Source organism: Suncus etruscus, chromosome 7 (assembly GCF_024139225.1).
Source record: "Suncus etruscus isolate mSunEtr1 chromosome 7, mSunEtr1.pri.cur, whole genome shotgun sequence".
NCBI classification, from domain to species: Eukaryota; Metazoa; Chordata; class Mammalia; order Eulipotyphla; family Soricidae; genus Suncus; species Suncus etruscus.
Genome location: NC_064854.1, coordinates 131,228,813 through 131,252,769, shown reverse-complemented (window position 1 = coordinate 131,252,769; position 23,957 = coordinate 131,228,813). Strand labels below are relative to the sequence as shown.

At 44.2% G+C, this 23,957-nt stretch overlaps 1 protein-coding gene across 1 annotated transcript in view; it reads left to right on the top strand.

The window, feature by feature from the left end:
• The window catches only part of DNASE1L3 (deoxyribonuclease 1 like 3), a 34,857-nt gene extending 13,668 nt beyond the window's left edge, over positions 1 to 21,189 (top strand). Inside the window, exons 3-8 of the mRNA XM_049776229.1 lie at positions 2,369 to 2,455; positions 3,073 to 3,185; positions 7,125 to 7,237; positions 14,678 to 14,835; positions 19,087 to 19,183; positions 19,875 to 21,189. Coding sequence (XP_049632186.1) covers positions 2,369 to 2,455; positions 3,073 to 3,185; positions 7,125 to 7,237; positions 14,678 to 14,835; positions 19,087 to 19,183; positions 19,875 to 19,994 — 688 coding nt within the window. The 3' untranslated portion in view covers positions 19,995 to 21,189. The remainder of the gene's footprint in view (positions 1 to 2,368; positions 2,456 to 3,072; positions 3,186 to 7,124; positions 7,238 to 14,677; positions 14,836 to 19,086; positions 19,184 to 19,874) is intronic.
• The last annotated feature ends 2,768 nt before the right edge of the window (positions 21,190 to 23,957 follow it).

Genomic DNA, 23,957 nt, shown 5'->3' with positions numbered 1-23,957 from the left:
TTGCCTCGACTGTGTGAGGCTTAATTTGATTCCTGGCACCAAAAAAAGGAAAAAATGACAGGCTGTAGTAAAATATTCCAAGTTTGTGGAAGGATGATCACAAAATATTGAAAAAAGCAAGTTGGGAATTGTAGGTGGAGTAGCTTTGAGTAATCTCAGAAATAAGTGCATGTTTGAGTTTGTGTGGACGGGGAAGGAAGACTGAAAGGACGTGCTCAGAACAATAAAGGGGTGCTTCTATGCAGAGTTGGGGACTATTGGATCTGTGACTGAAGGAGCAGCATGGAGGAATTAGCTAAGGAATGAATCACTTATGCTTTTTAATTTTATTTATTTATTTTTCCAAACTTTATCTATTGATTGATTGGTTCCTGGGCCACACCCAGCGAGCTCAGGGGTCACTCCTGGCTCTGCACTCAGAAATCACCTCTGGCAGACTGGGGGACCACAAAGGATGCCGGGAATCAAACCGGGTCCCTCCCGAGTTGGCCGTATACAAAGCAAATGCCCTATCGCTGTGCTTTCCCTCTTGCCCCTTATTTTATTTTTAATTTTATTTCACATACTTGTGTGTGCTTTGCATATTTTAAAGCCTGAATTAATTTTGTCACAATGAATAATGATCTTAGATGGTCTTGTATGATATTATAAGTATATTGTAATAATGCTTTATATTCTTTTTTTAAATAATCCTATTCACTTGAAAATCGCCCCAGAGCGAGTTTAAAATGCACAGTCAAAGAAACACATTTATTAATTGAGATTAACTGCATAAAGAGAATCTTTAACAAACTTTCCAAATGGTTCTGATTTACTGTACTTTTCCAACTATCCCCCATTTTGGAATTAAAACCAGGGGCTCAAACTTGCAAGGCAAGAACTTAACTACAAAGCTCCATCCCAAGACCACACTCTACATTTTAAAATTTCTACTACAATTTCTCTTTGGTAGATATGTTGTGAGTTTAAATCTAAAACTAGAGGCTATAATAGTAAGTAACAGGAAATGTAATTATGACAAAAGGTAAAAACAAAACGCATGTAAAGGATTCAAAGATAAGGAACCACATGTCAACAGTGGCTACTTTCACAATACATATTTATAAGAAACTCAAGCATAATGTCTTCTACACATTTTCTATAGTTAACCAATATAAGGAGAATAGTATACTCCTTTCCTTTTATGTTTTTCACTTTTTTGTAAATAATTCTTTTTAAAGAATATTTAATGCAGGAATGGGGGGTAGCTCAAAGGGCTAGAGCTCATGCTTTGCTTACAGGAGGCCCACATTTTATTCTGGGTTGATCCATGAGACTGTAGATGGTTCCCAGAACCATCAAAAGTGATTCCTACTGCGCCTACTGGGGCAGGAGTAATGGCATAGCGGGTAGGCTCTTGTCTTCCACCGGGCCAAACTGGATTTGATCCTAGCTATCTCATATGGTCCCCTGAACACCTCCAAGAGTAATTTCTGAGTGTAGAGCCAGGAGTGAGCCCTGAGCAAAACAAAACAAAATAAAAAACAGAGCGTAATTCCTAAACATAGAGACAAGAGTAAGTTCTGAGCACTTCTGGGTATGGGCCCCAACAAATGATAATAAAATTTTCGTTGAGGGTTTTATTAGGCTCCCTGGTATGTGACTCTGTTTTTTTCTTTTTTCTTTTAGGATTTTCTCTTTATCTTTGATTTTTGCAATTTTAAGTACAGTGTGTCTTGCTGTGCATTGTTTGTGTTCATGTTGTTCGAAACTCTTTGAACTTCCTCTTTTATCCCTTTCTTTTGGCCTCACAAAGCAGTACTCAAAGCTTACTCCTGACTCTGCATTCAGGGATCACTTGTGGTGTAACTCAGGGGACCCTATGGGGTGTTAGAGAAGAGAATGTGCAAAGAAAATATTAGTAAAATTCCAGTTATACAGCAAATAGTCAGGAATGGTACCTAGACAGAGTGTCCTAATGAGCATCACTTCCCCTGGAAGTTTGATGCATGGCCCAACTCTGGGCCAGAATGGAGGTGAACACTGGTTCTGGGATGAATCTTCTAGGGTCTCCCACAGGTATGGGTTTGAAGATGAGTATGATCTAGATTCAAATCCCAGCCTTGCTCTCAGAAACCATAAATAGGAATTACGACAGTACTCACTTTGGAAGGCTAAGGAAACAATGGGTGTCAAGATCCTGGCAGATGCCCACTTCCATTGGCTGAATGGAAAGTCAACGGGGCCTCTCTGACTAGACTCAATGCTGCACACACACACCAGCCCTCCCTGGAGGCAGAGAGGAGAGAGGGAGAGAGGGCACGGGATGTGAGGCAGCTGGCTGGGCGCTGATTCTGGAATATGCAATGGGAATCCTTCTGTTTTCTAGAAATTCAAGAGCCACAACATACAACTTTGTGATTAGTCCTCGTCTCGGAAGAAGCACATATAAAGAGCAGTATGCCTTTATCTACAAGTAAGTATCTTCTTAGTGACAGGATCACTTAAAAATTCAAACTAGGATTTAAATCAAAATCAGTATCTTTTCCTCTAAGACGAATTTCTATCTCTAAGGAGTTCTCAGTATAGTTCTGAACAATTGCTCTCAAAGACGAATTTCTATCTCTAAGGAGTTCTCAGTATAGTTCTGAACAATTGCTCTCAAATTTGGGGCGATGCAAAGAATATTTAAAACTAAAAACCACAACCCCTTCCCTTTAATGCATTACTTGGTGCCCAACTCACCACTTGTAATTTCTTAGTTGATGCAGTAGTCGCCTGCTCAGAAGTCCTTTATTCCTTAAAGACAAGCCTGGTCCAGGCATGGCCAACTTCAGAATTTCACAGTCTCACCATCCTTCCAATGACCTGTTTCAGTCTGATTAACCCATGGGAGTCTGAGATCTTAAGTAATAGCCACAGTTTGAGCTTCCAAAGGGCCCCTGGCCATTGAGAACTGACTTGGCCCTGTTCGAGGGGAAAATTTTTGTCCCACCACACATGCTGGGGAGGCCACAGGAACCCAACTCTGCTTCTTCAGAGACATTAGGAAACAGATTTCTCAGCTGGGAGAACTTTCTTTCTCTTTTCTAGGGAAAAACTAGTGTCTGTGAAGAAAAGCTACCTCTACCACGACTATCAGGCTGGAGATGAGGACGTGTTTTCCAGAGAACCCTTCGTGGTTTGGTTCCAGTCGCCACACACTGGTGAGACCCACGGGCCCCTTCTTGCCTACGATTTCTCTGGGGATCCTGTCTGGTTAATGGTTCTGTGTGTGCACTTCAGTTCTAGAAGTTATGCGGCACCATTAGGGCAGGCTTAGGCTTAAAATGGCCATTAAGAATGGAGTTACCTGGGGCCTGGAGTGGTAGCACAGTGGTTGGCATTGGCCTTACACGTGGTTGATGTGGATTCGATCCTCAGCATCCCATATGGTCCCCCGAGCCAGGAGCGATTTCTTAGTGCAGAGCCAGGAGTAACCCAAAATACCACCACCAACAAAACATTAGCTATCTGAATAAAGAGGGTACAATATAGTTTGATGGTTCCAGGTTGGCTTCTCAGAACAAGATGATTCAGTCTGGAATGACTTTCTGGAAACAGTGAAAACTCCATTCTCTTAGGTGGGTGGAGATTACTTACCATAATCCCTCCGTCTCAGCCAAGCATTTCCTTCAGTGAAAAAGAAATCCTGCCCATAGCTATAGTACAGAGGATAGGGCTCCTGCCTTGCATGTGGCCTACCTGTGTTCATTCTCTGGCACCCCTTGTAGTCCCCCAACTCTGCCAGGAGTGATCCCTGAGTGCAGAGGCAGGAGTAAGCACTGACCACAGCTAGGTGTGACCCCCCCAAACAAACAAAAGTAAAGAAAAAAAAGAAATTCCAGTGATGGCCTGCAAAAAAACACAAAGATAAACACCCAACCTACAGTCTCACTCTCCTTCCAGTAGTTTCAGTATTTTGAGGAAATCAAGGTGCAAATATGGTAGAGAGTCACTTGTCCAAGGTCCCCCACTGCTATTAAAAAGGATAAAGCAGAGTTGTAATTCAAATTACCATCTTGTGAACTCAGGCGTTGAACCACTCTGGGGACTGCATGGAATGTCAATAATAAGTTTGGTTTTCAGATTTGTGCTACATAGAATCATGGAATCTTTTCCCTGTACCTGCTATATGCCAGGCTCTATCCCATGCACCTGGCAAGACAGATCAGAATCCTGCCCTTATAAAGCTCTTGTAGAGGCAGATAATAAGCAAACACAGGCATACAAAGCCATACTCTTTCTGTATGTTTTATATTTATGCTACACAGATATAAGCATATTAATTATTTCTTCCAGGGCTATGCAGCCTAGGGGCAGAGTACTACAGGAAAATAAGGATAAGGCAGAACAGACAGGGAAATTCCCAGTCGAGATAGATAGAGAAAGAATGAGGTGTGGCTCTGTTAGGTGCAAGAATTAACCTTCAGAGAACCATACAATGATCCTTTTTGTCATGCACTCAACTCACACTCATGCAGCAGTGTTCAGAGAACCCTGATCCACCACTTCCCATTGAGCCTCCTGAAGGCCCCGGGATCTTTGTGACCTTCTCAACAAACCAAACCTGTTAGTCTGTAGTTCCACCCTTTCCTACCTCTCCCTCTCCTGTGGGATGGCACCCAGACCTGATCTGTTTGGAGTTTTCATTTGCACAACACCACCTCCTTTTGTCCTCTTAGGGATTAAAGCAAAATAAGTTAGCTATTTATCATCTTTTATTTATTCACTCCTTCTGTCATTCATTTACTTCTATCATGGATTCATCATTCATTCATGTATTCTGTCGAGAAACAAGCTTGAGAAATTTCCATGTGCTAGGTACTATGCTGAAAGCTAGAACAAAGTGAGTGAATGAGAGTAGACCAAACCAAGAAGCAAAGCAGAGCAAGTCATTTCAGATAGAAAAGTGTAAAGTAGGGGCTGGAGCAAAAAGGAAGAAAAGAAGAGAAAAGAAAAGAAAGAGAAAAAGAGAAAAAGAAAGAAGGAAAGAAAATAAAAATAAAAAGAAAGAAGGAAAAAAGAAAGAAAGAAAGAAAGAAAGAAAGAAAGAAAGAAAGAAAGAAAGAAAGAAAGAAAGAAAGAAAGAAAGAAAGAAAGAAAGAAAGAAAGAAAGAAGAAAGAAAGAAAGAAAGAAAGAAAAGAAAGAAAGAAAGAAAGAAAGAAGAGGGGCCGCGGGCGGTGGCGCTGGAGGTAAGGTGCCTGCCTTGCCTGCGCTAGCCTAGGACGGACCGCGGTTCGATCCCCTGGCGTCCCATATGGTCCCCCAAGAAGCCAGGAGCAACTTCTGAGCGCATAGCCAGGAGTAACCCCTGAGTGTCACAGGGTGTGGCCCAAAAACCAAAAAAAAAAAAAAAAGAAAGAAGAAAGAGAGAGAAAGAAAGAAAGAGAGGAAAGAGAGGAAAGAGAGGAAAGAAAGAAAGAAAGAAAGAAAGAAAGAAAGAAAGAAAGAAAGAAAGAAAGAAAGAAAGAAAGAAAGAAAGAAGAAAGAAGAAAAAGAAAGAAAGAAAGAAAGAAAGAAAGAAAGAAAGAAAGAAAGAAAGAAAGAAAGAAAGAAAGAAAGAAAGAAAGAAAGAAAGAAAGAAGAAAAAGAAGACAGTAAAAGAAAGTGAAGTAGGCACTTCGAGGGGCCCAGCTTTCATCCTCTTACCAGGTTTGACCCTTAGAGGTATCACTGGGGTGGTAACTGCTGAAGCCAATGACAAAAGGCCAGAAAAGAGCATTCCAGGAAGGGTACTGGAGTCTCTTAAGCTCAGAGGTGGTAAAAGGGTGGAAGTGTATAGGGGGGTCCCAAAGGTGGATGGAGGAGTGGATGGAGGCATGAGGAGAGCAGAGGATAACTGGGTCCTGAGAAAAGCTGCTGGGTCCAAACACCAGCTCCCCACTGAATGCAAGCAGGGGCCACCCAGCACCCCAGCTCATAAGTAGAAGGCCCAGCACAAAATGAGGGGTAAGTCAGAATAAGTGTTCAGGAGGATGTTACAGCTGCCCTCAGCAGTAGACAAGTTCCAGATTCTGGGACCCCACATCTTTCTGGTCTGGGAGAAGAAATTTTGTACTCTCCCAAGACCACTTACTTAAAAAAACAAACAAACAAAAAAAAAACTTCTATTTCCTCCTTACCTTCACTTTTTGTGGTTCTGCACACTTGGTTGTGACACTCAGAGGCTGAACATACTGAAGTAGTGGGAATAACACACCAACAGGGGCCCTGGGTTAGAGCTTTCAAATCAGCGCTTTATTACCTATGCACACGCCCAGCCTATTAGCTTTATTAAAAAAAAAAAGGTTTTTTGTTGCTTTGGGCTACACTCAGCAGGGCTCAGAGGTTACTCCTGATTCTACACTCAGGAATCACTCCTGGCAGTCTCCAGGGACTATATGGAATGTTGGGGGTGGAACCCAGGTTGGCTAAGCATTCAAGGCAAACGCCCTATTGGTTGTACTATCACTCCAGCTCCATGATAGTTTTATTTTTAAAAGTAGAGTTCCCAGTGCCCCCCCCCCGGTTATAAAAGGAATATAATCTGTATTCTTTTTAAAAAAATTTTTTTTAAACTTGATTGATTGGTTTTTGGGCTACACATAGCAGTGCTCAGGGGTCACTCCTGGCTCTGTACTCAGAAATCACCCCAGCGGGCTGGGGGACCATATAGGATACCCAGAATTGAACTGGATCCCTCCCTGTAGGTTCATACAAGACAAACACCCTACCGCTGTGCTATCTCTCCAGGCCCCGTAATCTGTATTCTTTAAAAATTGTTTTCATTTAAGAATTTTTTCACTAGAGCACAATACAGATTTTTAAATATAGAAAGCAGCTTTTCTTTTTTTTTAATGAGAAAATAACACCCTCAAGGCCAGCAAGGAACATTGTCTTCCAACTTGCCCTTGGCCACTGCAGATAGTGGGAGGAAGTTGGTTTCTGTGACCTGAGAAGCACCCTACCATCCAAAGGCACTGGCTGGGCACTGGCGATTGGGGGACCCAAATGTTGCAGAATGGGTCATCTGAGGGCCAGGGGCAGTCCGTTTCCCTGCAGCTGCGTTCCTGGCATCCCGACCGGGCATGCATGTGACCCCAACCTCTGTCCCTTTTCTCAGCTGTTCAGGATTTTGTCATCATCCCCTTGCACACCACGCCTGAGACTTCCGTCAAAGAGATAGACGAGCTGGTGGACGTCTACAAAGCCGTGAGCCGCAAGTGGAAGGCAGAGGTGTGTCCAAGGGGAAGAGTCAGGATGAGGGTTGGGGTTGTGCTAACCAACTGACTCCAGAAACTTCTTACCCTTTCCTTTGCTTTAACGATCCTCCTTGTTAAATGTGCCCAAGTGAGTCTCAGGAATTCTTTTGTTGTTGTGTTGTTGTTGTTTGTTTTGGGTTTTGGGGTCACACCCAGCAGTGTGCAGGGGTTACTCCTGGCTCTGTGCTCAGAAATCGCTCCTGGCAGGCTCAGGGAACCATACGGGATGCTGGGATTCGAACCACTGACCTTCGGCATGCAAGGCAAATGCCTTACCTCCATGCTATCTCTCTGGCCCCTCAGGAATTCTTAAGATGAATGGAAAGCTGGTATTAAGCTCTTGGCGAAGATGGGAAGGGCCTCGTTTATTTAAGCCTCCCACTAACCCCAGGTAGCTGTTTTTATCATCTTCACTTTGCAGTTGAGAACAGTAAGTGATTGAATCTCAAACCCTCAAAACGGAGGAGCAACTTACTGGTGCATTCACTAAAATAGAATTCAATACCCAGTCGTCATTTATAATTAACAGATCCAGTTATCATTTAGGCAAAGCTGGATCCAGGGCACAAACAAGGATCTTAGGACTCTGCTACCCCCATTGTTTCCCCTCCTTGTGACCCTCCCTCCATTCTGCTAGGTAAATTCTGTTTTTCTAAGACCCTTCATTCTTGGGGCCAGAGAGATAATACAGTGGATAAGGAGCTGGCCTTGTACACAGCCGACACAGGTTTGACCTCCGGCACCAAATATGGTCCCTGGACCAACAGCAGAAGTCATCCGTGAGTGCTGAGCCATGAATAAGCCCCAACCACAGCAGCCAGGTGTGACCCAGAAATAAAAAACAATCAAAAAAGAGTATTCATTCTTAGGACAGCAAGACAACCACTAAACATTGTAGACAAACTGACATTTGGGGGGAGATATGTGGGCCACACCCAGCAGTGCTCAGGGGTTATTCTTGGCTCTGGGTCCAGAAATCACTCCTGGCTTGCTCGGGGGACCATAAGGGATGCTGGGTATAGAACCCAGATTCGTCCCGAGTCGGCTTCGTGCAAGGCAGACACCCTACCGCTGTGCTATCACTCCAGCCCCAACATTTTATTTCCCATAATGCAACAACTATCCTAGGACTGAATTCTGTAGTATCATCACCATGATCAGGGAGGTGAAATGCTTTGATTGGCCCAAACTGTGTCACTTCCACCCCCCCCCCAATTTGATAGTGGAAATAAGAAGAATAAGAATAAGTAAATAATAAGAATAAGAATAAGTGGATAGGGGCCGAAGAGATAGCACAGCGGTGTTTGCCTTGCAAGCAGCCGATCCAGGACCAAAGGTGGTCGGTTCGAATCCCGGTGTCCCATATGGTCCCCCGTGCCTGCCAGGAGCTATTTCTGAGCAGACAGCCAGGAGTAACCCCTGAGCAATGCCGGGTGTGGCCCTAAAACCAAAAAAAATCAAATTCAAGGGGCTGGAGAGATGGCATAGGTGTAGGGCGTTTGCCTTGCATGCAGGACGGTGGTTCGAATCCTGGCATCCCATATGGACCCCCATATGGACCCCCGTGCCTGCCAGGAGCTATTTCTGAGCAGACAGCCAGGAGTAACCCCTGAGCACTGCCGGGTGTGGCCCAAAAACAAACAAACAAACAAACAAAAAAAAGATTAAGTGGGCCAGGGTTAGTCGTCCATCTATAAACATGGACAATGTCCCTGAGTCAGTCACAGACTATGAGAGCATCCGATCAGTATAGAAGAGCTCTTTCACTTCCTCTTTGTCCAGTCACCTTTCAGGGTGTGACTCTAGTGACTCTCTTTCCCTTCCCTCAGTCCCAAAAATCAGAGTGAAAAATTAGTAAGAATGTAGAGCTAGAGCTAGAGCATGGAGCTCACAGAGTGTATTTCACTGTTTGCTTGTAAAAGGCAGAGCAAAGGAGGGACTAAAAGCCATTCCACAAGAATCCTCTGAGCTCTATGAAGAGTCAAGAGCTTGTGAAGAGTTAGTTTTGTGAAAGTGAACAGTGGGGGATTTCTTGGATTGATGGGCTTTCAGTGGGAGTTGTTTGGGAGTCCAGTTATTTATTTAATTTTTTTGGGGGGGTTACACTTGGCAGTGCTCAGGAGTTACTCCTGGTTGTGTGCTCAGAAATCACTCCTGGCAGGGTTGGGGAACCATATAGGATGCCAGGATTTGAACCTGGGTCTGTCCTGTGTGCAAGGCAAATGCCCTACCGCTGTGTTATTGTACAGGCCCCCGGGGGTCCAGTTATTGACTTCACCACTTGAACCCCCCTGGTTGCATGATGTAGAATAGGCCACTTAATCCCACTCTTTTGCATCCACAGAGGTGAAAAGTCCCTTCTTCCATGTATGGGTGTTTTATGAAATTTTAGTTTTAGTTAAATAAACTATTTAACTAAATTTACTAAATAAACTATTTAGTAAAAATAAAACGCTAGTGCTGAATCTGAACATGGAGAATGGCCAGTGAACTGAACATGTATTAATAGAAATATGTCAGCTCTGGGGTTAAGGATGGCATCCTGTTCTCTACTGCACCCATCCGCTTCTTAGAAAATCAGCATGTCCAAGGTCAAAATTAAGTGTTTTTGAATAAAACTAGCAAGTCAGCAATAGCCCTGAACAATAGCACAATCAAGGAAATCTGACATTTCCTCTGGACTGGGAGAATATTACGAAATTTGTCTGAGAGTCCTGCAGGAAAAAGCACTTTTTTCTCTCCTAGACGTCAGTAGCTTATTGTTTGTTTAGTCCAAATATATATAAAATGGAAACTCTAAGAACCCATTCCACCTGAAACAATTAAACAAAATTCTACCTACATGTAATGCTTAAGACATTACAGCAATAAAGATGGTAACCAGGGACCAGGGAGGTGGCGCTAGAGGTAAGGTATCTGCCTTGCAAGTGCTAGTCAAGGAAGGACCACGGTTTGATCTCCCAGCATCCCATATGATCCCCCCAAGCCAGGGGCGATTTTTGAGCGCTTAGCCAGGAGTAACCCCTGAGCATCAAACAGGTGTGCCCCCCCCCAAAAAAAGATGGTAACCATTGTTTTCTATACATACTAAGCCAATATAGTATAGTCAATATGGTAAAGCCAATTTGCTTGTAGTCATGTCAAGATACCATATTTTTCATACTATATGACGCACTCACTGCCCACACAAAAGATGGGGGGAAATGTCTGTGCACCTTATGGAGCGAATGCCACCTGGAGCTGAAGCCTGAGTGCAGGGGAGGAGAGCAGACACTAACCACTGGATATCCGCAGTGTGACACTCCTTTTTTGTGCAGACAGACCACAAATCGAGCAACCAAGTTAACGCACTTTCACCGTCACTTTCCTTAAGACTATTTGGTCGCTGCTGCAACTTTTATTTTTTATTGTTTTCCTCATCTAAAATCAATGTGCGTCTTATAGAGCTAAAAATACGGCAATAGACTATTACCATTAAAAAGCAAATAACAGTAAATAAAATTTTTACTGTTTCACTGAGAAGGGAACAAAATGTTACAAGTCCCTAGTACTGCAACTGACATTAAATTTCTTTTTTTTTTATTTTCCATTTTTGGAAACAATTTTTTTGACATCTCTAATAATATCTTTATTTAAGCAGCATGATTACAATGACATTAAACTGTCCATGTGATGTTTGCATGTTTCATTGTGGCATGCAAAGATTGAGCTCAATGACACTTGGCTCTAATTACTTATCACACTTTATATATATTTTTATTAATTTCTCATTTTTAATTATGAGAACAAAGATGCAAAGAAAGAGGACAAGGTAAAGTTACACACACTTTATATTTTTGTCATTACTTTTGGGGTAAACTGTTCCAAATAGGGGCTGGAGAGATAGCATGGAGGTAAGGCGTTTGCCTTTCATGCAGAAGGTCATTGGTTCGAATCCCGGCATCCCATCTGGTCCCCCGAGCCTGCCAGGAGCAATTTCTGAGCATAGAGCCAGGAGTAACCCCTGAGCGCTGCCGGGTGTGACCCAACCCCCCAAAAAAACAACAACAAAAACAAACAAAAAAACAAAAACAAGAAGGACTGTACTAGGGCCAGAGCTATAGCACAGTGGTAGAGCATTTTGCCTTGCACACGGTTGATCCAGAATGGACATAGGATTTGATCCCCGGCGTCCCATATGGTCCCCCAAGCCAGGAGCAATTTCTGAGCACATAGCCAGGAGTAACCCCTGAGCGTCACCTGATGTCCCCTTGGGTTTCTCCTATTTTCTTGATTCTCCATAGGAATGGGTCCATAAATTAAAACCAACCAGAGAGAAACAGGGTGCCAATGCTATCAAACCACCCAAAGTCATTTGTATAACTTGGAAACAAAAGGGATTGCTTCCATCTTTGTTTCGACCCCGTAGTAGTTTGCACCAGAGACAAAGGATGTGAGGAAATCAATGAATGAACTCTGGTTTCTCTTCACCCACCTCTGCAGCTGGGTTACAGAACTCAGTGACTAAGTAGAGCAGTTACAGTGCGCATCCTCCTTTCATTCAGAACATGCCTTTTGCACACACTTGTTTGTTGCGTACATGTTTATCAAACTGTGACCCGATTTTCAACCCTGGCCTCCTCTTTTGTAAAGCAGAAATTGGGGGCCAGAGCAATAGCACAGAGGTAGGGCATTTGCCTTGCACCTGGCTCACCCAGGACTGACCTTGGTTCGATCCCTGGCATCCTATATGATCCCCGAGCCAGAAGCAATTTCTGAGCACAGAGCCAGGAGTAACCCCTGAGTGTCTCTGGGTGTGACCCAAAAAGAAAAAGAAATGGGGGGAAATGTCTGTGCGTCTTATGGAGCAAATGTCACCTAGAGCTGAAGACTAAATACTTAAAAAAAGATTTTTTATTTTTATTTTTATTTGCTGATATTAAAAAAAAAAGCTAGGTAAATGTGTTTATGGATTGGCATATTGTAAATATACTTGGGCCTCACAGGCTGATAGCATCTGTGTTGCACCATTTGCTTTAGAATATTTTTTTTTCTTGTTTTCCTCATCAAAAAATTATGTTTGTCTATGGTCAGGTGCATCTTATAGAGTGAAAACTACAGTACTAGATAAATACGGTACTAGAAAAAGACTACATTTCAGCATGTGAATTGGGAGGGACAAAAGGTAGCCCACAACAGGATCCACTGCTGGCTGTCCCTAGGATATTTTCTCTTTTGTTTGTTTGCTTCTTTCCTTTTGGACTACCCCTGCAGTGCTCAGGGCTTATTCCTGGCTCTAGCCTTGGGGATCACTCCTGGCTGAGCCTAGAGGAACATCATGGGATGCTGTGTGTGGAACCCGGGTCAGCTGACTGCAAAGCTTTACCTGCTGTCCTGTCTCTCTAGTACCAATTCTTTGGTTTTTGTTTGTTTGTTTTGTTTTCATGTCAAAAAGGCAATGGGCTCCTGGACTCCAGGCCTTCCCTGGGTGCCGGCCCAGGTGGTCAGAAGGTGGGTGCCAGGTGGACTCTATAGGGGTCCACAGGCTTTCCCCATCTCCCTACACTAGGGGGAGGAGGGAGGGCAGATGTCTAGCTTCTGGTTCCCTTTTTGGTTCTAAAGGCTAGCTCTTGCCAGGCATGGGGTTGGGGAGGCTCCAGGCCATAGGCCTTCTCCCTAGCTTGGGGGGGTGCTGGGAGGCTTGGCAGGCCCCCAGCTGTCCCCTTGCAGGCCCAGGTGGCCAGTGGTGGGTGCCAGGTTGACTCTATAGGGGTCCTCAGGCTTCCCCCCCCCCACTAACGGTGAGGGGCACGGGGAGAAGGGCGGACAAATGTTGTGTTGGGTTGTGTTGGGGCAGTCACTGGCAATTTTTTTTCATTGGTCTCCATTTTAAATATTATAAATATTTAAATTGTAAATATATACTTACAATATATTGATAGTATTCTATGCATATATTTTACATATGCAGAATGTCCATCTTATATTCTGCCCTTGACACTGCCCTACAAAGCTCATTTCTAGTCCTTTACTGCCTCAGTTTCAACCATTATTTCCCCCATTTACCCTTTTCACCTTCAGTACCGTACAGTTCAAATCACAGACCAAAGTGGTGCACTGAATTTAACACCCCACCCAACTATTTCAAAAATCCCCTCTATGTATTTGTTTTATCTATCTTTCTGTTTGTGATCTGTTTAATAAGGAAGTCTGGTAGAAGTGTTTCTCCATTTAAAGTTTATATTAGAACCAAGTCAAGGGGATTGTTGAACTTGTTCTAGTGTCCCCATAGGCACCAATCATGCCATGTGGCATTGTTCTTCCTTTGCATGGGAAATTATATACAAACATGTTCTTATCTAATAGAGATTGGAACACACAAATATTGTAATGCAGTGGGACCTTACACCCTGAACATTGTCATAATGACCTGGCTTGTCCATTTACCCTTTAAAGAGGGATGCCATCTACGAAACAACCATGGTTGTGTACAATCCTCTACCAGGGAAGACTATAACACTGCTCTGGCATAGACCTACTCAAAAGAGACTTCCCTTAACACTCAGAAGACTTAACAATGACAACGACCTGCTTTCAGGACTGAGCTCTCTGCATCACTCTCTAATTGTAAGGTGAAACTAGAGGACCCTCCACATCATCCTGACTTTGATGTAGGATCTGGATATATTCCAGGATTTTTGACTACAGAAACCTGATACCAACAACAGTGACTGTGTGAAAAATAAAGGTGTTTTGGCACTACTGACAATGTCTGGGGTTGGACAACCTAGTATGCCTAAGCTTAGAGTTGGTCTTATGCTAAAGAACTTCAGGGGTAAGGTCTCCTTGTATTTAGTCCAAGGCTTTCCCTTTCCATGTCCCTTATATTTTGCTGGGCCTATGCAAACAATTGCCACTCTAACACTTTTTGCTGTGTTCCTTTGACTCATCCTTAATGAAATAATGTATTATGATCAACTATGTCAACAATACTATGGCCTTCAATGTGAAAGGAGATACATACATTTTGTGGCTTTAGATTGCTTTGTGTACCGCCAAGGAATGTTATAATGTACTACGATCTGGGGACTTAACGGACAAAGTAATTGTGCATGTGTTTTGTTTTATTTTTCTTAATGTCTTTTGGCTGAAAATTCAAAATTAAGGTGTCAGCAGAAGGATTTCTTTTGAGAATTCTGTTTATAAGTGATTGTCTTCTCACTGTAACTTCACCTTGTCCTCTTTCTTTGCATCTGTGTCTTCGAAAGAAAAAGGAGGAAAAAAAAAAGGCAATGGGACATTATAACAAGGTCTTGGGGGAGGCTCATGTCACCCAATCAGTTGCTTATGAACAGAACCGAAAGAATCAGACTATAATTCTGAGGTATTTGACAGCAATCCACATCTGATAAGAGTTTTACATCCTGTCTTTCAGAATTTCATTTTAATGGGCGACTTCAATGCTGGCTGCAGCTACGTTCCCAAGAAGGCCTGGAGGAACATCCGCCTGAGGACTGACCGGAACTTTGTGTGGCTGATCGGGGACCAAGAAGACACCACAGTCAAGAAAAGTACCAACTGTGCTTATGACAGGTGGGAGACTCCCCTTTGCTCCCCTAGCCCCCATGGTCCTTGAAGTGCATCTTTATTCGGAGGGCAAAGCACTTGGCCCCCAAAAGTCAGTTCTTCAGGTCCTTTGTCAGGTGCTTTGTGCAGTGAACAAACTATTTGTGCAAGTTCAGTTGAGTTCAAATCCTGGTTCTGCCCTTGTACGTTGTCTGTCACCAAAACATGGAAGCGCTCTGAGTCTTGCTTTTCTCACCTGTAAAATGGAGATGATAGAAGTGTCTCATGGTGGAATATGAATGAGGGCTGAATGAAATAACAAACAAAGAAGACAAACAAGTCTTCTTGTTTTTGTTTTGTTTTGTTTTTGGGCCACACCCGGCGATGCTCAGGGGTTACTCCTGGCTGTCTGCTCAGAAATAACTCCTGGAAGGCACAGGGGACCATATGGGACACCGGGATTCGAACCAACCACCTTTGGTCCTGGATTGGCTGCTTGCAAGGCAAACGCCGCTGTGCTATCTCTCCGGGCCCAAACAAGTCTTCTTACACTTCCTGGAAACTGTTAAACACTCAATCTGTCACAGGCTCATGTTTACAATAAGAAAGGCACACCTCATTTTCTCAATTAATCCCCTTTCATTGGGCATTAGATTATTATCAACCAAAAGTTTGCTATTAAAAGTACAGTTGGCAGTCAGGGAGATGTCTCAAAAGCTAGAGCACATGTTTTTTGTTTGTTTTTTTTTTTTTTTTTTTTGGTTTTTGGCCACACCTGTTTGACGCTCAGGGGTTACTCCTGGCTATGCACTCAGAAATCGCCTCTGGCTTGGGGGGACCATATGGGACGTTGGGGGATGGAACCGCTATCTGTCCTATGCTAGTGCTTGCAAGGTAGACATCTTACCTCTAGCACCACCTTCCCGGCCCCATAGAGCACATGTTTTGCATGCAGGAGTCCAAGTTCAAGTCCTCTTTATTTATTTATTTATTTATTTATTTATTTATTTATTTATTTATTTATTTTGGTTTTGGGGTCACACCCGGCTTTGCTCAGGGGTTACTCCTGGCTGTCTGCTCAGAAATAGCTCCTGGCAGGCATGGGGGACCATATGGGACACCGGGATTCGAACCAACCACCTTTGGTCCTGGATCAGCTGCTTGCAAGGCAAACACCGCTGTGCTATCTCTCCGGGCCTCAAGTCCTCTTTAGCTGAAGTGAACATTTTGTGTTTTCATTTTGTGTACGTATTTATGACTTCCTTAGAGAAAAACTGAACTTGAGATCAGAGTGAAATCAGAGCCAGAGGGCTGGAGAGAGAGAGAGAGGGAGTGAAGGAGAGAGAGGGAATGAAGGGGGGGAGAGAGAGACAGAGAGACAGAGAGAGACAGAGACAGAGAGACAGAGAGAGACAGAGACAGAGAAACACAGAGAGAGACAGACAGACAGACAGAGGCACAGATAGAAACACAGAGAGATTCATTTCTTGCATCTGACTGATTCCAGTTTCACCCCCAGCACCAAACAGTTCCCCAAGCCTCACCACGTGAGCACAATTGTGGTGACTGGGATAATCCTAGGTCGCACTCTATTCCTGATCCCTCTGGCCCAGTGGCTTAAGCATTATTTGAGAGCCTCTCACCCACCACCATCATACACACAACCAGAAAAAAAAATTATTTGCTTGTGGTGCCTTTCAGACAGCTTTCACCTTTGCTCCTTAAAGCAGGGGAGCGGTGAGAGCCCACAGCAGGATGTCCCACCCATAGCAGTGCCCTGGCCTGGGAAAACCCTGGAAACTTTGATTCTGCAGAGGCCTCGTTCTCTGCTCAGCAGCACGCGAAGGTCAGCTGCAATAATGCTTTATCTTCTTCCCATTTCTCAAATTCTGAGGCCTCGCTTTGTCTCGTTCTCACAGCCTCGTTTGTTCCTCTTGATGCTTTCAAAGCTGGTGGGTGCTTTGCAGAAGTGATTACTCCACTTCTTCAAAGTGAAAGTAGCACTCCTCGGGGCAGAAAGCTCAATTATGGTGGGAAATTAGAGCGACTGACCTCCCGAGCCCGCTGCCCTGAAGAAGCCATTTAGAGGCCATTTTGAGCACATGTGGCCTTGAGGAGAAAAAGTCCCTTCAAGGTTTCACCATTCTCCCCTCATGCACAGAGGGAAGAGATAGAAAATTATGAAGAAGGATAGTGGATCACAAGGCCAGATTCTCTCAATAGATTCCGTGGGTGGGAAACAGGTTTAAAGGTTTAATTTTAAAGCTTACAGTCAGGATTACATGCATTTTTTTAATTTGTTTGTTTTAGTTTGCAGCCACACCCAGTTGTACTCAAGGCTCTGCATTTAGGGATTTCTCCTGGCAGGGCTCAGGGTAACATTTGTGATGCCAGGGAGCAAATCTGGGCTGGCTGTGTATAAGGCAAGCAAACCATCCACTGTGCTATATCTCCAGCACTTACATATAATTTAATTTTTTTCATTTTGGATGCACACCTGGCAGAACTCAAGGGCTTACTTCCCAGAGCTATGCTCAGGTGTTGTTCCTTGTATTGCTTCCTAGTGTATGTGGTGCTGGTATCAGATTCACTAATCCCACATGCAAAGATATTGCTTTGGCCATACATGGAAATTTTTTTGGTATAAGGTGAAGTGCTTCACTTTTTCTGTTTTGTTTACACTTGGGGCCCACACCAGGCAATGCTGCATTGGGAATTACATATGGTGGGCTAAGGTTTTTATATGAGATGCCAGGAATTTAACCGAGGTCAGCCATGTGCAAAGCAAGTGCACTTTTCACTCTACTAGCTATCTGGCTCTTGACTTTCTAGATCTGCTGCTCTAAATTTTCTGTAAGTTTTCTAACAACACATATCTTTATAGTTTGTCCTGGCAGTAGTGTCCAAGACCCACTGGCTGATGGAGCAGTGATGGAGATTGGTTTCACCTGTGCAAACCAATGACTTCTACTATTGAGTCCTTTACCCAGGCCTTCTTTTATGAATTTTTACAAAGGGATATAAATAAATCAGGGCCAGAGAGATAAAACAAGGGTTTAGGTACTTCTTTTACACATAGCCCACCCCAGTTCAAATCCCCAGCATATATGGTTCCTAGAGCCCTATCAGGAGTAATCCCTCAGCACACAGACAGGGTAACCCCAGAGTACTGCTGGGTGTGGTCCCAATACCATTTAAAAAAAAAAAAGGAATGCCAATAGTTAAAGGGGGAGTGATCTGACATGGTCTTAATTTCCACCTGTTCAAATATCCATTTAGCTCTCTCATGTGCTGGTCACACGTGTGGACAGGCAGAGATGTCATAGAGTAGCCTCGGGAGAATTTATTTCGATCGGCTGAGCCCTGTGTCTACAGGAAGTCAGGAGAGCAGATGGTTTCACGCTGTTGTTCTTGGCTCTCAGGGTTCAAAGAACAACTCCTCATAACTCTCCAACCAAATATGAAGAGTCAAGATTTGGCCTGAGTTCAGAGTTAACTGCTGGGGTGATTAGCAAGCACAGCAACCCACCTTAGCTGGCCAGAATTAGGGCAAGCTCATAGCAGATTGTTAGGTTTTGTCCTTCTTCGACCAGGCATTGGTGATATCAAGCGCCTACCTACTGCATCATGCCACTTGGAGCTATGTTAGTTCATGTTTCCAAGACTCTCTGAAACACCCTATTCTCTACAAAGCAATTAGATGATAGTTTCCTCCTTTGTAGTTGTCTTCACATTCATGCATTTCCTATGAAAAGGAGTGAATTTCTAAAACAATCTTAGTAATGCAAATGAGAGAACAGTCTCATTTGGCAGAAGCTGAGGATAATTGGCACAAACCCATTGAAACAGAATAATGTTCCATTCTGCTGCCAGCCTCTTGCCTGCAGAAAGCTTGGTGGGTACAACCTGCTCTTCTTTAGTTAAAATGGGGGCTCAGGGAGGCATTAAGGAGTAGGCCAGTGCCTTCCTCCTCCACTGAATCAGGAAAAATGGAAGCACAGTAACTCGTTTTGTTGATAGTCTGGGTGGTGTCTGTGTCTTAAGAGGGTGTCTCTGGAGCCAGGGCTGTCGGACACAGCGAAGCTGACACCCACCATAACACTGCCCGACTCGCCCTGATTCCCAGCCTGAGGGCACAAGCTAAAGTGGATCTGGAATGGTTGCATCCTGTTGATAAACAGTCGGTTCAGCCATTCCAGATTCAGTCACAAACCTCGTCTCCTCCATGGCCAAAACCAACAGGATGGACTGAAGTGACTCTTTCCTTCCCTTCTCCAGGATCGTGGTCCGGGGACGAGAACTTGTGGACTCTGTGGTTCCCAAATCAAGCAGCGTCTTTGACTTCCAGAAAGCATATGGGCTGACTGAAGAGCAGGTAAGACCTCCTTCGTGTCTTTCTGTGCCATCAACCTGGGACAATGGGTTGGCGACACCCTCTAAGCATGACAGTGAAGACACAACATCAGAGCTTTGGTCCTAGACTTTTTGTTGCTGTTGTTTGTTTTTTGGCCATACCAAGGATTCTCAGGGGTTATGCCTGGCTCTGCACTCAGAAATTGCTCCTGGCAAGCTCAGGGGACTACATGGGGCCAGGGTTCGAACCTGGGTCAGCCTGGTCATCTGCATGCATGGCAAATGCCCTACCGCTGTGCTATCAATCTGGCCCCTGAACCTAGACTCTTAAAGACTATGCATCTATGATTTTGTTGTTGTTGATTCTTTTAGTGTGTGTGTGTGTGTGTGTGTGTGTGTGTGTGTGTGTGTGTGTGTGTTAGGGCCATACCCAGCAGTGCTCAGGGGACTACATTGAATGCCTCATATCAAATCCAGGTCAGCTGTGTGCAAGAAAAGCACCCTTCCTGCTATTCTTTCTCTCCAGCTCTGAGCTTATGCTTTTATTGAGGTGCTAACAGGATTTCTGCTTGCTCTAGTCTGAGGCCGATGCTAAGTAGTGTGTGTGTTCCGAAATGTGACTTTGACGTTTTGACTTCCCTCTCTGAGTCTGAGTTTGCTCATCACTAAGACGTGCCCTACGTCTCACACTCATGTCCCATTTCTCCTTCTAGGCCCTGGATGTCAGCGACCACTTTCCAGTTGAATTTAAGTTGCAGACTTCAAGGGCCTTCTCCAACAACAAAAAGAAGTCTGTCTCTCCAAGGAAGGGGAGAAAGAGCCGTCGCTCTTAGAGAGGCAGGCACTGCTGCATTAGCCATTCTTGTGGTAAATAAAACAGCTCTAGTGGGTAGGAGCTACTCCTTGCGCTCAGGAACCAAGACTAACCCAGCTGCTTCCGTCTTTCAAGTTGAATTTTGTCCACCTCAAGTTAAATTGGGAGGAGAAAATCCTACCCACTGTCTTGGGTCATACCTCCCTCAAAGTGCCTAGAACAAAACTGGGGTCTTTTGCCATCAAACCTGATCATCTTTACACTCTGAACTACTGATTGCCACCCCCACTACCATCACCTGGCCAAGAGAAACTCAGGAGGAAGAACTTTGTTTCCACCTTTATGTAGGGGGTCTGGGAAGACCACACTCAGATACACCGTGGCTCCAACTGCACCCCGATGATTGGACAAGCCCCTTTCATTAGGGATCAGGAGTCAAATCCCCATTTTGCCCTGCAGGAACTAAGGAGGAAGGAAAGAGGCCTTTCTCCTGATCTTCTTGACTAGATTGGCCCAGTCACCTTGGGATACCCCTTTAAAATTCCATCATAACTACTGACTGCTCCCCACACCACTCCTGCTTTTAAATCTTGCTAGAATTCACCAGGTACCAGGACAAAGCCAGATGCTTGGGGACCTACAGAAGCTCTCTGATGACAGAATAGCAGGTCAACCTTAACTGGGACGGTCTTCCCTGGGCCTTCCCTGGCCCCACATGCCCTCAGCTTTCCCTCTTTCTGGAACTGGCTCCGTCCGCTTGGCTTTTCTTTAACTCTGGGCCTGAGTCAAGTGCCCCCAAGCATCCACTTGTGCGCCCTACTCCTATTGTATTGTTCACCATGTGCATGGATCTTGGGCCAGACTTGGGCTCCTTGTGAGGAACCTGAGGTGACAGAGGCTGGTTGGGAGTTTTGATAATCTTGTTATCTTTCTGCAACCATTGAGTGGCAGAGGAGTCCTGCAAAGTAGCACCATTTGGGTGGCAATCCCAGGGGCAATTTTGTGTTTGTTTTTCTTGGTTTTCCCCACCTGGTCATAATTCTTGAACATGATTGATTATGTCTCAGCACTAAAGAATAAGCAGCGGCTGGAATGACATCCCCAGAACGCAAGTTTCCTGTCTCAGACCTGAACCCTCTCAGCACTTGGGTTCACACACAGAATCTTTGCTTACATAAACAGCAGGTGGAGCATTGAAAAGCAGAGGGAACAGTCAACTCTGGAACTGGTTCCATGCTTTGCTCCTTTTTATTTTTTTAACATAGCATGCCACATCTGCCAGCCCTCTTGTATGACAAGGACCACGCAAGCTGGAAGGACATTCAAGAAATGCTCCATCCTGCAACATGACAACAGCTTCTCACCCCCATCTTTAAGATTTTGTATAATTACACTCTGTGTTATGAGTGTCTCTGTCTGTTTGGGCTTAAGAGATCCTAATAGCGGGGGTGGAGAGATAGCATGGAGGTAAGGCTGTTTGTTTGCCTTGCATGCAGAAGGACAGTGGTTCGAATCCCGGCATCCCATATGATCCCCTGAGCCTGCTAGGAGCGATTTCTGAGCGTAGAGCCAGGAGTAACCCCTGAGCGCTGCCAGGTGTGGACTCCCCCCCCCCCCAAAAAAAAAAGAAAAGAAAAGAAAAAAAGAGATCCTAATAGCGATCTACTAGGGGGATTTCACATTCAAGATATTCACAAAAGTTTTGAAGCCAGATAGGGCCCTTAGAAAGTTCTGGGATGAACTACAAAGATACAAACAGGCTATTACTCAGTAACCATACCAGGCTTTGGAAAGTCCAGCAGCATCAGGCTCTGAAATACTAACTACTAGGAAAAAACCTGACCTTTTCAAAGGTCCCTCCAGACCCCCTCTCAGCCCACGGTACCAACTCTTATGACCATTAACATTGTTCTGCCCATGCGATTAAAGGTCAACTCTGGCACCCACCCCAAGGCAAGAACAGCATGCAAAGGGAACTCTATGATCCATTACCATCCATAGGAACTTACAGCCCAGGTGGACAGTGACGGATATAAACATTAAGATGGGCATAAAGATTTTAGGATTTGTTATTATGGCAGAGAATCAGACATAGGAGATCTGACTGGTGCTTATTAAAATAAGATCAGCCTCATAAAGCAAATAAAAACTTGCTAAGCTTGAAGCATTACTAAAGAGATAGAAACAAATCGGGAGACTATGAAAGCCCTAACTGAACCCTATTGAAGACCCAAATTGAATCCTATTGAAGTCCCAAAGTATGGGATGGGAAATTATTTTCTTAGAATTATGTGAAGTCTGTGCTTGCTCTTTTGCCAATCAGTTCTTGTAAGCTATTGGTTAAAATTAATCATTGTCCTGAGCACTTCTGTCTGTGCTAAGTTTGAGAGATGAATCAATCCAGACCATTGTTCTCTTGTGTGGCTTCCTTCTCATGGTGTAAACCTGCAACTGTAAGCCAAAATATAGCAAAGAAAGATGCTTTGAGCAATAAAAAGGGAGTCATTCCTGCAATTCGACTCTGTGTGTGTGTGTCTTCCTCGATGAATCCACCAACACCCTTTTGGGGGTCCTGAACCCTTGCTGCAGTCCAGAGCAGGGATGAGATGTCTTTGGTTTAAGAGAAACAAACCTTCAACTTGATGTTTGAACAATAAGGAGCATCTGATGAAATAAAAAATTGAAAATAAATGGGAGCAATCATTTTCCTGAAACAGCCTATGAAACTCTCAATGGTCTAGAGGTGGAATGGCGGTGGCGGGTGGAAAGATCGCTAAGATTCTGTGACCTCCTCTGGTGGGCATGAAGGGATAAAATGGGCCTTTTCATTGGCACAACTTGACAGTTAGAGAAGGACATTCTTCTATACCACTCCTAGGGATATTCCACATGAATACAAAAACGCAATACAAAAATGCCTTCCTTGTACCTGTATTTACTGAAGTGCTATTTACAATAGCCAGAATCTGGAAACAACCCCAATGCCTGACAACAGATGAGTGGCTAAAGAAACTGTGGTACATACACACAATAGAATACTATGCAGCCATCAGGAAAAATTAAGTCATGAAATTTGCCTATACATGGTGGACATGAAAACTATTATGCTGAGTAAAATAAATCAGAGGGAGAGAGATAGACACAGAATAGTCTCATTCAGCTATGAAATTTGAGAAAAATAAAAGACCTTATTGTAATAAAACCCAGAAACGATAGAGATGAGGGCTAGAAGCTCATAATATGCTCACGATATGAAGCTTACCACAGAGTGGTGAGTGCATTTAGAGAAATAACTACACCAACAACTATCATGACAATGGTAGTGAGTGAGAGAAAGAGAATGCCTGTTTCAAATACAGGCAGGGGTTGGGGAGGAGGGAGATGGGAGATATTGGTGGCTGGAAGTTTGCACTTGTGAAGGGGGGGTATTCTTTTTATGACTGAAACTCAACTACAGACATGTTTGTAATCATAGTGCTTAAATAAAGATATTATTTAAAAAATAGAAAGACGTTCTTCTGTCCCTTGACCCCTGCACATCTGTGGGGTGGGGGTTGAGGAACTCTTGCCACTTTCCATGGAAGGGGTTGTATTAGTATACACACCTTTTAGTCCGACACAGTCCAGACAGAAATGTCTGGGTACTCATTGTCAGACTCACCCCACCTCAGGGATTGGGGGTTCAGAATCTGCACCCCAAGCAGGTTCCAAAGCTGAAGCCACACCTGCCCTTTTGTACCAAGGGCCCTGGGTTTCCAGAGCATTCTCTTGAGCGCCTGAGGGAGGATGGGTGGCATGTGAGCAAGGAGTCATTCTGTGCCAGACTGTAGCAGTGGGACAAAATGATCCTCCTTTGGCTGACGTGTAAAACCTAAGGGCCTGAGAGAATCAGCCAGTCAGAAGCACAAAGGAGAGAGGTCCCAGGAATGATTCTGTGCCTCTCAGGGGCCCTTAGGGCTACCTCATCAAAAGGAGGCTCCTG